General features: G+C 31.9%; 1 protein-coding gene across 1 annotated transcript in view; it reads left to right on the top strand.

Annotated features, from left to right (window-relative positions):
• Positions 1–17316, top strand: part of LOC123662288 — a 236682-nt gene that overhangs the window by 207319 nt on the left and 12047 nt on the right. Inside the window, exons 4-12 of the mRNA XM_045597150.1 lie at positions 2786–2868; positions 8758–8835; positions 9038–9114; positions 9203–9267; positions 10570–10747; positions 14940–15076; positions 15413–15617; positions 15842–16006; positions 16529–16722. Of these exons, the coding sequence (XP_045453106.1) occupies positions 2786–2868; positions 8758–8835; positions 9038–9114; positions 9203–9267; positions 10570–10747; positions 14940–15076; positions 15413–15617; positions 15842–16006; positions 16529–16722 (1182 nt within the window). The remainder of the gene's footprint in view (positions 1–2785; positions 2869–8757; positions 8836–9037; positions 9115–9202; positions 9268–10569; positions 10748–14939; positions 15077–15412; positions 15618–15841; positions 16007–16528; positions 16723–17316) is intronic.

Genomic DNA, 17316 nt, shown 5'->3' with positions numbered 1-17316 from the left:
TAATTTTTTAGTATTAATGAATTAAATAAATGGGGTCTATGAAACCCCTGGGTAGGAATAATGTTTCTCCTAGGATGGGTAGGGTTTAAGGGTTAAGTACTACTGTTCTTGCCAAGAACAAATGGACAAACTACGTATACAAGACGGTACGGTCTGTTAACACTTGAAGCTTAGAAAGAAAATATTCGGCTTAAAGCCTTAAGTCAACAATAGTTTTTTTTTTTTTCTTCTTCTATACTTATAATAAAGCGGGTCTAATTCTATATATATCGTCATAATTGGCTCTATATGTTTTCATTTACACGTTATACCAGAAAAAAGATACCTCTGTACATTTTTATATAACACACACTCTTAAGTATTAATTAAGAGTGAAAAATAAAGACAAGATTCACCGTATACTGAAGATTTAATTACAGTTTTCACATCATTCTAGACTGAACGAGACAATCTTTGTATGCAATAGACTAGCTTTTGACTGTTGCTTCGTTTCTTCGAGCATTTTCTCATATTCTTCAGAATATTTACTTTGCAAATAAAAAATATAGGCTCTAACTTTTTATCAACAGCCCACAAACAATGTTTTATAGTTTTATCTTCGACATTGACTAATTTCCATACAAACTTTGATCCCACCTAATTCGGCCTATTCAAGCCTAAAATCTAATAAAAGATATTCGCGATAAAAAGTAGTTCACGTCCTTTCTCAAAGTTAAATCTAACTAACTTACTACTTAATATTATTCAAAATTGTTCGTATGATTTGGGCCTGAAAACGAAATAGACAGACATTTCCACGTTTATAATATTAGATGGGATAAAAAAGAAATAGAATTGTATCACAATATACGAAAAAGGTCACGGAACTATATCCTTGAAATTTAATTTTAAATAACAAGTTCAGTCCTCAGTGTACACGATGCAACTCTCTCGATATCTGCTGTGAGAATATCTATCATTACATGACTGTTAAAGAATTATAATATTATTGTGATGGTTAAAACGCGCGGTGCTAAGATCTTATTGGTATATTTTCCTTATTATCAAAAATTTAAAATATAAATATAAACACATATAAAATGTTTTTGAATACTGTACTACATATATACAGCAGCGTAATCAGTACGACAAAGCCAGTTCTGCGGTCACCAACCCGTCTGCCCAGCGTGGTGACTATGGGCAAAACACATGAGATACGTCATTTTCGGCGCGAACTTGTGGAGGCCTATGTCCAGCAGTGAACTGCAAGGCTAAAATGATAATGATGAATACTGTACTTTTTCTTTTTTTATCTATTTAGTTTAGATATCGTGTGTGTTGTTTGTAACCCTGGAATGCTACTAATATAAGCCTAAATAACACAACAAAAGATGACTAAAACCTAGTTAGAGTTTATTGATTTTCTTTGTGTAATACTTAGGTACATCGCTACGTGAAGCGTAAGGGCTCTTATTACTGTTTGAGGATTAGTTATCGGAGATTCTGCAATGTTGTTGTCTCAATAACGTTAATACCGTACGAGAGCTTAATTCAAGAACATATTACCATTTGCTATTTGATTTTAAAAGAAATTCTCCAATAAAGAGCAACCCTCAGCAACTAGATAGGTGATAGGTGAAGGCTGTGTAAAAAAATCGAGACAAAATATTACTATATAACCATGAGAGGTGACTTTTATACAATTGTAATTTTTGAGAAGCTTGTTTTAAACAATGAAATAGGTAATTACAATTATCAGTAAAAATATGTCTAGCATATCTTTTCAATTACATACAGGTATTACCTACCACGGTACTATACGGTACTAGACGGTAGGTAATTACCTATTTTGTTTTTCCTACTATTCATAAATATATAATATATGATGTAACGTTCTATACTCAAAAAGTTTATTCCGGGAATAAACATTAATTAAACTTAGCTCAAATACGCGGGAAGCATCCAACTATCCCATAAAGTTTTAATAGTAATTATGTGTTTATGACCGCAATAAGCGCGTTACATAGCGCTTGTTTTACACACCAGCTACCATTAAAACCTTCTTATTTACCTAGCAGGATTAAACAGACGTGAAGTGGCACATAATCTGTGGGAAAAAATGGCGTCAGGAATGGAATGCGCGGCTACCGAGTTGGTCGCATAATTTGAAACGCTTTCACACTGTTTGCCTGACGTAATGCATTTGCTTCAGTGAAGTGCTTTCGGTACCGTGATAATAGCATCAATTTTCATACAATCTCGTAACCTATGAATTATGCGCTAAATGCGAGTGTGCACAACTGATAAATGTACACTTGAGGGTACACCGGCGTCGCGTACTTGAAGCGTTTATGTCGACAGTCCTCATCTCATTCTGATTCCATTGTCATATTCTATTAGAATTATCTTTAAAGGTTAAAGTTTTATGATAAATACATTAAATTTTGAATTAAACGCCTTTTACGGTATCATCTGAGTAATATCAAATTTCATTGACACCCACTCTCGTTTATTTAATACACGTTTTTACTTCGTCTTTATTTAATAAAATTAGTCTAAGATGTACTAAATAAAATAAATTTATTATTAGTTTATTACATTATTATGTTTCTTTATGCATTTTGCCAATGAATTAGCAAAAAAACTAATAATATGTTTGTATATTATAACGGACATCAAAGATCCTGCAATAAAATTTTAGTTAACTAAGTATTTACTTTATTTGTGTTATTAAGCGAATTAAGCGAAGTTGAGGTTGCCGAAGATCTTAGAAGTGGAATATATAAAATCTTTTAATTATTTACAGGCAAATGGGGCCGGCGGCAGTGAGCTGCATCTGCGCGCCGGGCTACACAGGAGATCTCTGCGAATCGCAAATTGCAGCACCAGGTAACGGCCTGGGCTATTTTGATTAAATTTCTCATTGTACTCTTTGTTGAATGAACTCTGATTAGTAATTTTAATTTCGATCCCATTAGAGCACAATTACAAAAAATATTTATAACAAAGCTAGAAAATTGTCTGAAAATGTAAAATCATCCATTTTAATCACCAATACAACTTTCATCATACCTTTGCAATATCTATTTCAAAGAGAAAATGAAACGTTGATTAAATTTTATGATGACGATAGAATAAGTTTAACGTTTAACACTTCCTTATCGCATAGATACTATGCCTTATTTCTAAGTCAAAGCCAAAAATAAGTTTCAGTTATGAAACCATATCAATTCAACTTGAATAAAACAACAACATTAAAATTAAAACTAACGTTTCAAACTAAAAGATAGAACGTTAAAATTTAATCTCCGTAACTTTGTAATCATTCTTAAAGTTTTGTTCAATGAGCAACGTATTATAAACATTTTTATACTTTTATTATATAAGCAACACGTAGAATTAGGTCGCCTTTAACTGTTACCTACGGCTGTTGTGCTGAGGAGGAATTGTCAATGATTGTATCCTGAGCGGTGATTTAAAAGTACTGTGACGGATTTATTGTCATAAAGACTTTGATATCAAAGGCTCCAACTGCGCCTTAGAGTAAAAGATTTAAAAATTTCACCAAGAGAAGTCTACAACATGACTTGACGTCATAATACACTTTAAACAAAGTACTGACTTCGTCTCAACTGCGACGGTGCGGATAATACTAACGCATTAGATATATTTATGCTCACACTGAAAATATCTCCTACCTTTTTTGGAACGTATACAAACAAATAAATCATATTAAATGTAACATTTGCTATCGGATGTAATTCGTTGGTTTAGGCCTAACTCAGTCGTTAAGTCCACCCTATTAAATGTCGCGACCTTCGTTATGAACCTATGTAAATATGTTACACAGCGCACAACGTGCTAATCCCTCATCAAAGCTTAACAGTATTTGCTGCTATTATTAACCGAAATGGCTTATCATTCACATCGTAAAATGTATTCATATAGAGGTAGATACATCTATGTATATCAATCTCGAGTGAGAAAGTTATTATTCTAAGTCCTCGGCCTGTAAACTTTTTCGCTTCAGCTTGTAACGCCTGTAACATCCCACTGCTGGGCATAGGCCTCTTTCCCCACGCAAGAGAAGGATCAGAGCCTAATCCACCACGCTGCTCCAATGCGGGTTAGCAGATATGTTCCCTACTATGAGTAACGATCGCTATCAGGTGTACATGATAACAACCGGGACCGACGGCTTAACGTGCTCTCCGAGGCACGGTGGGGGACCCACAAGGACTACACAAACACCCAGACCACGGCAAACATCTGTATAGCCAATACAAATGTTTGTCATGTGCGGGGATCAAATTCGCAACCGCCAGCGCAACATGCACAATCTATGACTGTGACCGTTAAACTTTTACCGTACCGTAAACTTTTTACTGTTAGACAAAGGCCTCGTATCCATATAGAAAAGGTGGAAGCTCAATCCACGAAGATCCTCCACTACGGGTTAACAGGCCATTTTCCTATCATGAATAACGGTCACTATCAGGTGTTGTGGTACCAACCTGGACCGACGACTTCACTTGCTATTGGTAGCACGGCGGAGAGATACATGAGGGCCAAATATTGTTACAAATACAAAACGTTCCGAACATTAATCAAACCCACACACATACTATTGTACCTAAATATGATGTAAAGAAATGTATAAGTGTGTAATCATAAGCTATGAACACAATGTTTTTCTGATTTTATTCATCCAAAGCAGTAATAAACAACTAATGAACCCTAAGTAATAACGATTTAATTTGATGACAGCTTATACTCTGGGTGATCGTAAAGTCCTAATCCAGGGAATCAAAGGGATTCCGAAATAATCGAATTTTAAGTCCCTGTTTAAACGTAAGCAACTCGAATCGCAGGTATTTTGTTATTGGCGAAATTAGACCCCAAAAACAGTGAATTTTGTTTTATTACATTTTCATACGAAATTTTTCGTTGGATATATATATAAAATAGAATAAGCTAGTATATATGTAGATAAAATAATTGTAGTGAACTTAATATGTATATATGTTAAATGTACATACACATGTTTAATGTAGTAATATGTAAAATACACGTTACTGTATTGAATAATCATTTTTTTATTTACTGAAGTCGACTTCAGTATTGTTTTTATACCTCTCGAACAGATGGATTCGAGTGGCTTAATTCATCAAAAGAAGTTATTATAAGCTTTGTTCTTTGTAAAGAAATTCTACCTGTAAGAAATTAAAAATAACAACACAAGCATAAACTTGAAAATATTGGATTCTTTTCACGATTCAGTCTGTAAAATCCCACTGCTGGACATGGCTTCTTCTTCCATGTGATCTACTGCGGGTCGGCAGATAATGAATCCATCTGTCAAAGTCGGTTAAAAAACGCATAATCTATTATTTAAATATTTATTTGATTTTAAAATTCTTCATTAACAAGAGTCAATTTGTCGTTAAATTTTTCACGAATAAATACAATTTTCCACGTCGAATCAAATAAATCCACCAATTAACATCCACGGTTATTTGTAAGTAATCAGTTGTATGGATCGATTTATAAATTCAAATGAAACCAATCTATTTTATTAGTACTGAACTACGAAAACTTTACACGAAAACGGCTATAAAGTGCCTTTAGGTTTTAAATTAAAACGTCGAATCGTAAAGTTGAAATTCTAGGAAAACACTTTTGAATTTATTTATTTATTTTATATTATACATCAAAATACCAAGTTCCAACAGTAAAAATACTAGTTTTAGTGCCTACAATAAGGTATTTAGAGCTAAGGGGTAGTGAGGGGACCAGGATCGGCTACGCGTTTGTGATGCTCCTGATGTAACAAGCGTCTACATACTACGATAAGTGTATACTATCAAGTGGGTCGTGCGATCACTTTGGGGTATAAAAGACTTAAAAAAACTATTTACAAAAATAGCACAAATTCATAAGCGCAAATATCTATAAACAAAAACCACGGCTCCCCATTATTCGTATAAAAATAATCTACTCTTTTATTAACTATCAATTTCCATGACTTTACTGGGGCAGTGCGGACATAACTTGCATTAATCCAGTAGAATTCCGCTCTAAGAGAATTTTGAGATACTCTGAGAATACTCTCTGTATTTGTAAAAATGTATATTTGAAGTTTAAACATTTGTAATTGTGTGTCTACTTCCGCTTTCTGGGAAGCACATAAAGATTCCTATCCTGATTATTATCATAAATACCTCATAATGTTTGTTGGTCGTTGCAGGAAAAAAATTTTTTCAAGTCCGAACAGCGGCTATAATGGAGCTGTGTAGTTGATTGAGCTAAATTTTTTTTTTTTTACAAACAAACAACAAAACAGAGGCCTTTAGCCAGCAGAAGTCCATTTACTGTGTGTTGCAAACATTTTCAGGCATATAATTATTAAAACGCTTGCAAATAGTTATTTGAACAATCAAGAAAACAAAATTAAGAAATAAAACTTAACGTAAAAAGTAAAATAAAAAATCCGTTTGCGGCCATCGTCGTCGTCGTTCCAACTCGATAGTGCCATAAAAATTATACGGACGTAACTCTTACATAAGAATCCCTTAAATCAATCGGATACAAGCAAGTAAAAAAAAAAAAATTATCAAGGTTTTTAACAGGCAAAATACAGACCAACACAGAGTGCAATGCAAAAACTTTGAAATTACGAAAAATACTTTTTAAATTTATTTATTTTTTCTAATGTTTACGCGAATTCCACTCATTATAATGAAACAACTTTTTCGAATTTTATCACCCCCCGTGACCATGGTTACTACAAGGTTACTACTACTGTTACTGGTTACTACTTACTACGTAAGTATCCGAAACGTCGGGTATAAAATCGGAATAAGTTGTTTCATTATAATAATTTTATACATTCTTCCCTATAACTACAAGTATTATATCAAATTCTTCGATTTGTATACATCTGTCAGAATTGTATTCAAGCAAAGTAGCGTAATATCCGCTACATGAGTCATGAAAGCAGAAACTACTTTCAGAACGAGAGCCGGTCGATATGTTCCAGATGAGATGCTCATTTGTTTCATCAGTGTTATTTGTGGCCCTATTACCGATCTTGGCCTCAAATAATTTATTTCAATGTTATTTCATTCAATTAATAGCTATTTCGTTTGGTCGACTAATTGTATTATTGTATAGATTTGGTTTATGCGAATTATATCTTAGAAAAGCTGTGCTTTTATATTCCACCAGCGTTTTCAATCGAGACTTTGCTCGTGATAACAAAATTTTACATTGCGTTTTCTCTCGTTTAAATATAGCCTACGTCAATCAGTGATAACGTAGCATTCTCCTGGTGAAATTTGTTTTAAATCGTTTTATTAGTTTTTGAGTATAAAACTTATTACAAACATTAAGAAACATTAAAATACAAATTTTTTCTTTTTATCATATTAATCATTTAGAATTAATAAAGAAATTTGAGTTACTAAAGCGTATTCGATAGTAGTCGTTTGTGCAATATTTATCTCTTTCATTTTAATAATTTTCTCGGCGAGATGTAAAAATGAGATGGAGAAAATAAAGTGACCCTCACGTTTTCAATTCGAACGTCATGATTACAAAACTTCGTGCGTAATCACCCCGAACGATATTAGATTCCGATATAATTAAGTTCATTTTCTTTAAAGGAAATTCGAAAAAGAAAATGTTCATTTAATAATAAATGGTTTTGTTTACATTCTTAACGAAGTTACTCAGGGTCCCGTACTTTTTTACTTTTAAAATCTATTTAAATATATTTTCGATAATCGTGAATTTTATTTTACATTTTAGAGGCTCTTAATAATGTTATGCTACTGTGTTCAATGACTTAAAACTATTTACCAATATTTTCTTTTGAGTAACGCTTTTCTTTGTTATAGTATATTCAACGAACATTTAAGATCTCGATTAAATTTTGAAATAAGAATACTACCTACTACTATTCTGCTATTTACAGTACGATGTAAATATGAATCTCTGCTCATTAAGATTTCCATACCCAGAAACGTAAATCGCTATAAAATGTAATGAATGTCATAATATGGCATATATTTTAAAATAGTTTTAAAGGCAACAAAATTCCAAATATCTCTCATATAATTTCTGTGACACATAACAAAATAGAGACTGACCATAAGCTGTATAAAAATATTTTTCAAAAGCCAAAAGTAAAAAAGTATAATAACTCCTCAGCTTAACGACGCTATTAGATAGCAGCATCATTTTCCCAGCCATTACCTCACTTCGACGTCGTCGGTTAGAATCATTTGCTGTCAGCTAATGAACATTTGGTGGAACGACCGCAGTTAACATCAGCTTAGTGAATTTTTTGGGTTATCTTGGAAAAACAAGAAACAGTCTCGATCTTTGATGTAGGTGTTGCCTTTCGTCCCCATTTAACGCATTTATTATCACGAAAATGTGATATATTTTTTATTAGATTCCTATTTTCTTTTATGTTTAATCGATAAAAGAAAAATCGTAACAAAATAAAATAGTATTTTTGTAACATTAAGTTACTTGTAATTAAAATATACTAATTATTATATTAAATTGTTTATTATTTCTATTAATTTTATGCATATTACTTATATTGATCAAAAACGAACGAATAAAGACGGTTTTTCTTAATTTTGTTTTTTTAATAAATTTTTAAAAATGGAACACACACTTAAATGAAAATTCCTTTTATGTTTAAAGAAATTACTACTTTTACAATATTTACTATTAAAACTGCTAATATTAAACTTGTATTTTCAGAGTGCGGAATTGAAGAATGCTCTGAGGGCTGCAAAAAGGGAAGCTCGTGCGATTGTAATCCAAAAGATACAGATGTTTGTAAGTACATATGTAGTATAAATATTTATAGGTCTTGTATAAGCATATCAAATTCAACGCAATCATAAGCAAAAATGCGAAAGTCAGTTTTCTAATTTTTATAACTGATAAATGTATACATAGAAATATTTAAAGTTAAATAAAATATTTAAAAAAATATATGTATTAATTTTATTTATGATTATTGACTTTTGTGCTTTAGCATCAGCTCGGTTTGAAACGAGATTACAAATAATGGATCAAGGGGATATTAATCTATCTCAAGAAATCGTTAAACAGGTAAAATAAATTTTTATGTACGCCAATAATTTGAAAGTTTTTTTTTAATTATTTTACTTTTAAAAATAAATGAAACCTTTAATTTCAGATAACAAATTATTTGAGAGCTTCAAATATTACGTTACACGATGACATTGAAATTTTAAATATAAGGTAAGTTGATACCAATATTTTGGTCCTTTAATTTTTTTAAATATATATAACTAGGTCGCAAACAAGCGTACGGCTCACCTGATGGTAAGCGATTACCATAGCGTATAGACGTCTGCAAAACCAGAAGCGCGTTGCCGATTCTATCCCCAATTGGTGGAGCGCTGGTCGCCTTACTCTCCACAGGAACACAATACTGCTTGAAAACAGCTGAAACAGTATTATTTAGCTGTGATATTCTGTAAAATCGAGGTACTACCCCAGTCGGGCTGGTCCATATTTTTAGCAGGAAATTTACTGCTGTGCCTTACCTCACTTTTTAATAAAAATATAGAATATAGAAGGGTATGATATCGATGTTTTAAATTATCTTTCCTTTGTGTTCTATGGAAAACTTGTATAAATACAATCACTGGGTATTGTTTGTGTTAAGAAGTGCGTTAAGAAATGCAGTCTGCGTATTTTTTTGCATAATGATGCCTACTGAACATCACTATTTGTTATAGTTTTAAATTTAATAATAATTCAATAATAATTTTTGCATCAATATATCAATTTTTACAAGTTTCAGCATTGAAAACTGTCTCACAAACTAAAGTTATAGGTACTTTCGCACAAATATAAGCCACACATGTAAATAAATAATCATTTTGTTTTATTTTATTTGAAGTGTATTTGTTAATAACACCTAATTTAATTTAATTTAATATTGATTATGGATTTTTTCTGAAATAAAATAAAATAAAATAAAAGTACGCACATTTATTCATGTGCAATGAACAATTGTAAGATCTATAATACATATGTAGGTGTATAAGTACTGTTGAGATGACTGAACGATTGCTGATTTAAAGAATATAACCATACTTCATTGAAGCTGTTCCCTTATAAAATTGCACGTGAAATTCATCGGCAAACATTACACATGATACATACTTGGTGAATCCGAAGCTGTCATCTAATTGAGGAATCGGCATGATGGGTTATGTTTAGTACGAAACCCTTGTACTTTCCTTCTTAACGATCTTAGCAATACTTTTTATCATTGAATATGGTAACTATATTATTAGACAACAAGATTTTCAAATCGATTCGATCAAACTACACACCTACATTTCCTATAAACCTTCCGCTAACATACAAATTCAATGTTACAAACTACTAAAATTTAAATAATAATAATAATCATGTAATGCATAGGAGTGAAAGAGGTGGACATGAAACGGGCAGTTTGCGAAGTCCTTTTTGGTCTATCTGTAGTGCAATAACATCTGAGCCAGTCTTCAACAAATCTTCATTCCCCAGCTCTCCCGAAGCGTCCGGCGCTCGAACTGTTTGGTTGCGCGTGTGGGGCGCTCGGCGGGAGGCGGGCGCGCTCCGCACTGCGCTGGCTCGCCTCGCCGCCACGCGCTCGCGCACCGACCACCTCCGACTGCTACCCGCTACGCTGCACTTCGACATGCAACCGGCTCTTAGTTTGCACGTAAGTGTTCCATCTGAGAAGTATATTGAAGTAGAGCGTAGGAATGAATATCTTGCTCAGAGACCGGGCCGATTGGAGATCATCAATCTTACAGAACCTTTGTTTGCTAACTTCAAAGCAAAAAAAGCAAATTAATAATCATCTCACTACAGTTAGGGATTCGAAAACAGATACACACAGTAAATAAGCAGACACGCCTAAATATAACAAATATTTGTATAGCCTATATAATTGTATAGGCTATAATATATATATTATGAACCAACAACAGTTTTCGATTAAACTATTGTCTTTGAAACATCATAAATCGAATTTTTTGTTATAAAGAATTTATTATTACTAAAAAAATTTATTTTCTTGTGTATGATAAATATACGTATCTATTTCCTTTTTGATAAATAAAATAATTATCTTCTATATATTAATAGGTAAAACAAAAACTTTGTAAGTATGAAATTTCGTACACTTATCTATAGTTTATATTGAGGAGGCAAATACTAATTTTTTTTTAATTATGCATTAAAAAGACATTAAATCAATAAAAAGAACATTACACACACTACTATGTATTTGACACACACATATAATCTTTTGTTCATCATTACAGAACTATTGTCCTGACAACAGAACCTTAATAATGTTTCAAACTTATAATTTAAATTAATTATGGCAGAATTTTGACCACTAGTAAAATTTGACACCTATTAAAAATAATTATAATGAAACAGTTAACCGAATGATATGATCACTTGAAAAATACACTTTAAATAAACATAATTGTAAAATATTAAAAAAGGTAAAAAAATACTGAAACTCAACTGAATTTTCGACTGAAAGCTCTAACGTACTTACAGAACAATGTTCCCTGAGATCACTACATTTATTGTCCACTGGCTTCGTAAAATATTTTCTAGGCTTTATCGCCGCTTCGTAAACTACTGTGAGTTATTGTGAACGACAGGCGAGGAGACGAGACGTTACCGATTTCACGTAAAGCTCTCGAGATTTATGAGGGAAGAAGCGCTGGCTATCCTTTATATTCGTATTTACAAAGAGATAACTGCGCGTCAGTCAAGTAAACGTTATACGAACACGTTTCTCATTTGTTAGAGAAAAGTACATGATATATTTGAGAGATATTGTTTTTTGAGGCATGGCATGTGGATTTTTTAACGTCAAAGACATAATGTCGATCACGTATGAAATTCCTTTGTTTTATCCGAGTACTTTGTATGAAAAATGAAAATTATGAAATTATTAAAAGGTTATTATTTATGGGGTAACTAAGTTTATAAGCAAAATATTACATACAGACTAAACAAATTGACTGCGGCGACCAAAATAGTCGATCTTCATTTGTTGTCCTATTTTATCCCGAAGTTTCCACAAAATAGGAAGTTTTGTAAAAACACTTATTTAATTAAAAAAATACAATTAAAACATAAATAAATCAAATTTCCATATAGTATCCACACACATGTTTGACAACATAAAACAAAATTAAAAATTACATGTTACAACATAAAGCAAAAATAGTTAAAAAATGTAAGCTTTCAATAAATTACGTAAACAACAATTGTCAAATATTTACAATGTTTGTTATAATTTTTACATGCACGTAACAAAAACACATTTTTGAGATAATTATTTCTGCAAAACACATTTCTACAACAACACGATTAAAGCGAGGACATTCAATCAAATTTCATTAAAAAGACTTAAGAGTCAATAAGGCTACTAAGGGTAGAAATAATTGGTCCCTCAAGCTTCTAGGCACGTTTAATAGGGTGATACATGCTATAACTTTATTGTTCGAATGGTCGAAATAGCCATGCAACTTTTTATCTATTTTTTTCGATTTTATTTATATATGATTTATAAATCGGGTTTCAAACTATAGAAGCATATTTCAAAAGGGACCTTACATGAGCATTAACAAGCAGGATAAGTTTCTAGCAATTTTTAAACTCCTAGTAGTAAGCATTACATAACCTATGATCTAAGAAGACACCTAAATTTCGTATCTGAGAAACTCTGTCTAAAACGGTATTCTATAATTTGTAGTTAAATAGTACAGCCCCCATTTCCTAGTAAATGTTATAGTGTTACATTTGATTGAGTTGTAGAAGGCTATATTTACAACAATTCTCCAAGCTATTGAGACCACCCTGAAGTAATACGCAGTCCTAAGGCAAGTAAATAATTTTAAAAATGTTCATATCATCAGCATAAAGCAGCATACGATGTAAACTTTGAAAATTTGGTTTGTAAATAAGCATCAAATAAGATAAGGTAGTATAAAATAGGAACGCAATACCCATATTGTCTTCTCACAGATCCGCCGTATAAACTTGTGCACTAAGAAAAACGAGGAAAAAGTTAGGAAGTTGAATTCAGTATTTATTGCAACATGTACACCGCGGCCACCTGCTTCCCGGTGCTGCACTTTCATATACAATGCTTAACTGCACATTATATCTTTTGAAAGTAATATTATTTATTATTTTGTTATTTTACTTTTAATACTATAAATTTTACTAATTAATAAAAAAGTAAGTATTATAACCTTTATTGCTTATGTAACAGAATACAAGTAATACAGCTGGCGGTCTTATCATTTTAAAATGATCTCTTTCAGACAATCATAGGGATACTGTTTGGATTTACTAACGAAAAGAGTGTGTCATAATCTCGTCTGTATGCCAACATTAAGTTTTAATAAAAATAAAATTACAAAGAAAAATTTATGCTTTTAAACTTTTTTAATCTCTTCAAAGTAATAAAACAAATATGTCCCTCGTAGTTAATAACTCATTGCCACAAGTATGTCTATTCTTTCAAAATTTATAAAACGATCTTCCCATAATAAAAGTGAACGTCCCATATCCAAACTGTTATAAAAACTGCGATATAACATTTTCTGTTACATTAAAAGAACAAGACCTTAAAACTTCGACCACAAACCCGCTATAAAATTCGCCATTGTCGTCCGATGAAGCTCCGGAAGTTTAATTATTTGGGATATATAAAGAAATAAAGAAAATAAAAAAAATAAAAAACGAGTGTGCTTTAGACCACACGACTGAAGTAAAACTTACGAAACGTAACTATCTCTCTTTCTTTATCTATCTTCACTAACTTATATCACCCTTTCAACCTCCGTTCGCCTTGCCCGATCACACTTTTCGTAATGCTCTCGTCACGCATTCACCAGCTTACTCTCAAAGTCAAGTGTGGTTAAAAAAGTTTTACTTTAAAAAATGATTCAAAGTAGAGCAAAACATTTAGTCATCTTAAAAATATATCTGTGGTATAATAAATACTATAATATATAATTATAAATATATTTTTCGCTGAAATATATATACGAGCATTACTTCCGAAAGCCTGCACCAAACTGTGCAAAGAATATAGTACTCTCTTGAAACTGAGTAACTCTTCTTGTCTCTGTGTTTGTTACTGCCAGATTTGAATTAAAGAATATATTTAAAAAAAAAAAAGAAAAAAAAAACAATATATTCAAGAAACAAAAAACACAGTTGTACTAAGTTCGGTCAGCTAGTAACATGTTAAAAAAAATCATTATTTTGTATAGAACGCTATATTATATTAATAAAGTAAACGAAAAAGTTCTTATGGGAGGACACTGCTACTTTCAATAAAATTATCAAGTTTAATTACTGAATCTGTAATTAAAAATTAATTTCCTTGTAAAAACACTAAGATAGACTGGCCCGTTGCCAGTTGCACTAAGTATCGCCTTAATCTGAATTAGTGGTTATTCGTTATAACTAGCCAGGAAGAATTAATCCAAACACAGAGTAATTTTAATTTCCCCACATCATTTTTGCGAACATAAATACGACAGACTTGGTATTTCAGTTACAAGCTTTAGTTCACTTATTTTTTCAACAGCGGCAGCTTATACCAGCAATGTATACATTTGTACAAAAATCATATTTAAACAAACATGGTAATGATTTTTCTCAAAATCCTGAGACATGCGTATAATTCTACCGAAAGCCAAACTGACTAAATTCTGTCAACGAATACGACTAACTGTAATAATAAAATCGTAAAATATCATGCACTGCATGGATTGGGATATAAAAATTTGATTACGCAGTAAAATGTTTTCATAGGTACCAACATTTCCCGCGTATTCCCATGTAAATTTCGCCTTTTATTGCAGGCATTGATCGTGAACCAGCGCCCGGAAGTGTGGGAAGGTTCAGAATTTATTTTAAGCTGCATGGCGTATGGATCACCGGAAATAGCTTTTACATGGTACAAAGATGGAATCAAAGTGAATTTTAACGGCACAACAAGGTAAATGGATATTATAAAACCTTTACTGAAATGCTGTTGCCAAATTTTAACCCGATACAGTTAAAACTACGAAATTTTTTATGTTAAAAATATTTTATTGATCACTTATGGTCGATTACAATATCTATCTTTCTATTTTTGATTAACATTAACACACTAGCAAACATTGTAGCGCTGAAAATTTGGAAATTAAAATTTCATCTCCAGTAGGTACAGTCAAATTAATTTAAAGGTAATAGGAACCGGCCGTTAAACAATTTTGACAGAATCGACGACTTTTTCAAGATTAGAAGGAAGTTATCAGAAGTAGCCGCCATTTATAATCAATATTTTTAGGGACATTTGGACTCGAACTGTAGCCGAAGATGCTTTAGGTCGAAGAATGTCAGTACTGGGTATTTCAGAGGCTAAAAAGTCTGATAGTGGAAGATGGTCATGCTCAGCAGACGACGCCGGAAGAAGAAGGTGTAGCGCGCTAAGGCTGACTATACTGCGACCTCCTGATATAAGACTTGTGCCATCCACTCTTACCGTAAACAAGGTCAGTTAATATTAACAGCTCTTATTAAGATAACAAATTTATTTAGCAAAATCATATTTATATTAATTATATTTAGATATATATTTATATCAAAATTATATTATAATAAAAATATATATTTGTAAGTAATTACCTCAATTATTGTAGATTAGAGAGACCATAAAATAACAACATATTAGTAATAATAAGATAAATATAGAAAATAATACTTCATACAATTTCAGGGTGACAATGTAAGCATAACTTGCCTGGCTGGTGCTAGTCGGATCCACGGTGCTTTGGGCTTTAGTTGGGCACGAGAAAGGTCCCTTCTCGCTCTGGCTCCAGGACGCGAAGTCTGGGAAGATCTATACCCTGCTGGGAGTGTGTTGAAACTATACAATGTGCAGGTTTGTGGTGTGCAGTTGTTGCTAAATATACGTATAGTGTGAAAGAAAAATAAATATGTATAAAATCACAATACAAATTTTCTCAAATTTTCAAATAAAGAAGATATGTTTAATGTTTGTCCAAAGACATTAAAACTTAATTAAGTCTATTACACATAAAAGTAGAATTTATACGTGTTTTAATTAATTATCATGAAAATATCGAGTACTTACATTTTCATTGTTTTCTTTACAAATTTTAAAAATGTATAGACATTATAATATTACAGTTACGAGTATTCAACATTCTCGTTACAAAAACAATGTTGTCTGTGCGTAACAATATCTAATTATCTTTAATGCTTTATCGCTTCATAACGTTGATTATATTAAAACATCATATTATGTTAGCGTGTAATTAAAGATCAGACAGTTGATCAGGCTAGGATATTAAATTTATGTAGTTACAATATATGTATACTGTATAGAAAATACGTAAAATTACAAATAAAGAATAATATATTGCAAAAAACTCTTGTGCAGAAATCTGGCGAGTATCGCTGTCAAGTATCCTCAGTAGCTGGAACTAACGCTAAAGGTGTTACAATGTGGGCTCTTGGAGATAAGGATGAGGCATGTCAAAGCGAAGCGTCACATGGTCTACGATGGCCGAAGACAGCCCCCGGTGCTCATGCATCAGCGACTTGCCCACCTGGCCATAGCGGAGAGTCAACTAGGTTGAGTATTTATTTAAATATACATAAAAATATATATTTGTCATACACAGAGTCAAGCTATATATATTTTGACTAGCCCGTTGGTGCAGTTTGTAGTGGCCCTGCTTTTTGTTCCGCGGGTTGCGGGTTCGATTCCCGCCTGAGTCTGGGTGTAATATTTGTATTTATATATTCTTTCTATGTATATTTATCAAAAAAAATTATAGTTATAAACAGTAATCTGTTACCTGTAACACAAGCATTAAGTTGCTTACCATAGGAAAGATATATGATATTTATTTATTATTTATCATTGTTGTTATAAATTCTAAGAAAAAATAATTACGTTCTTTTTGAAAATGACAATAACAAAAAGCTCTCGTCTTGAAACGTTTTTGCTCGTTTACCTTTTTTATATAAATTGAAACAAGTACGCCACAAAGACCTTAGAATTATTTGTCATAAAACAAAATTAAATCTTAATGAGTTTACTTATCCCATTAGTAACCTCGCTTAAGTCTTTTCAATTGCTTTTAAATTGCTAATAAAGTAATTAAGTTAATTTGTTTCGAAACTTCTAAATTTATTTCTGGAAACATTAACTGGTCAGGCAAG

This window comes from Melitaea cinxia, chromosome 18 (genome assembly GCF_905220565.1).
Source record: "Melitaea cinxia chromosome 18, ilMelCinx1.1, whole genome shotgun sequence".
NCBI classification, from domain to species: domain Eukaryota; kingdom Metazoa; phylum Arthropoda; class Insecta; order Lepidoptera; family Nymphalidae; genus Melitaea; species Melitaea cinxia.
The sequence above is the reverse complement of the archived record's forward strand: the minus strand, read 5'-3'. Positions and strand labels throughout refer to the sequence as shown.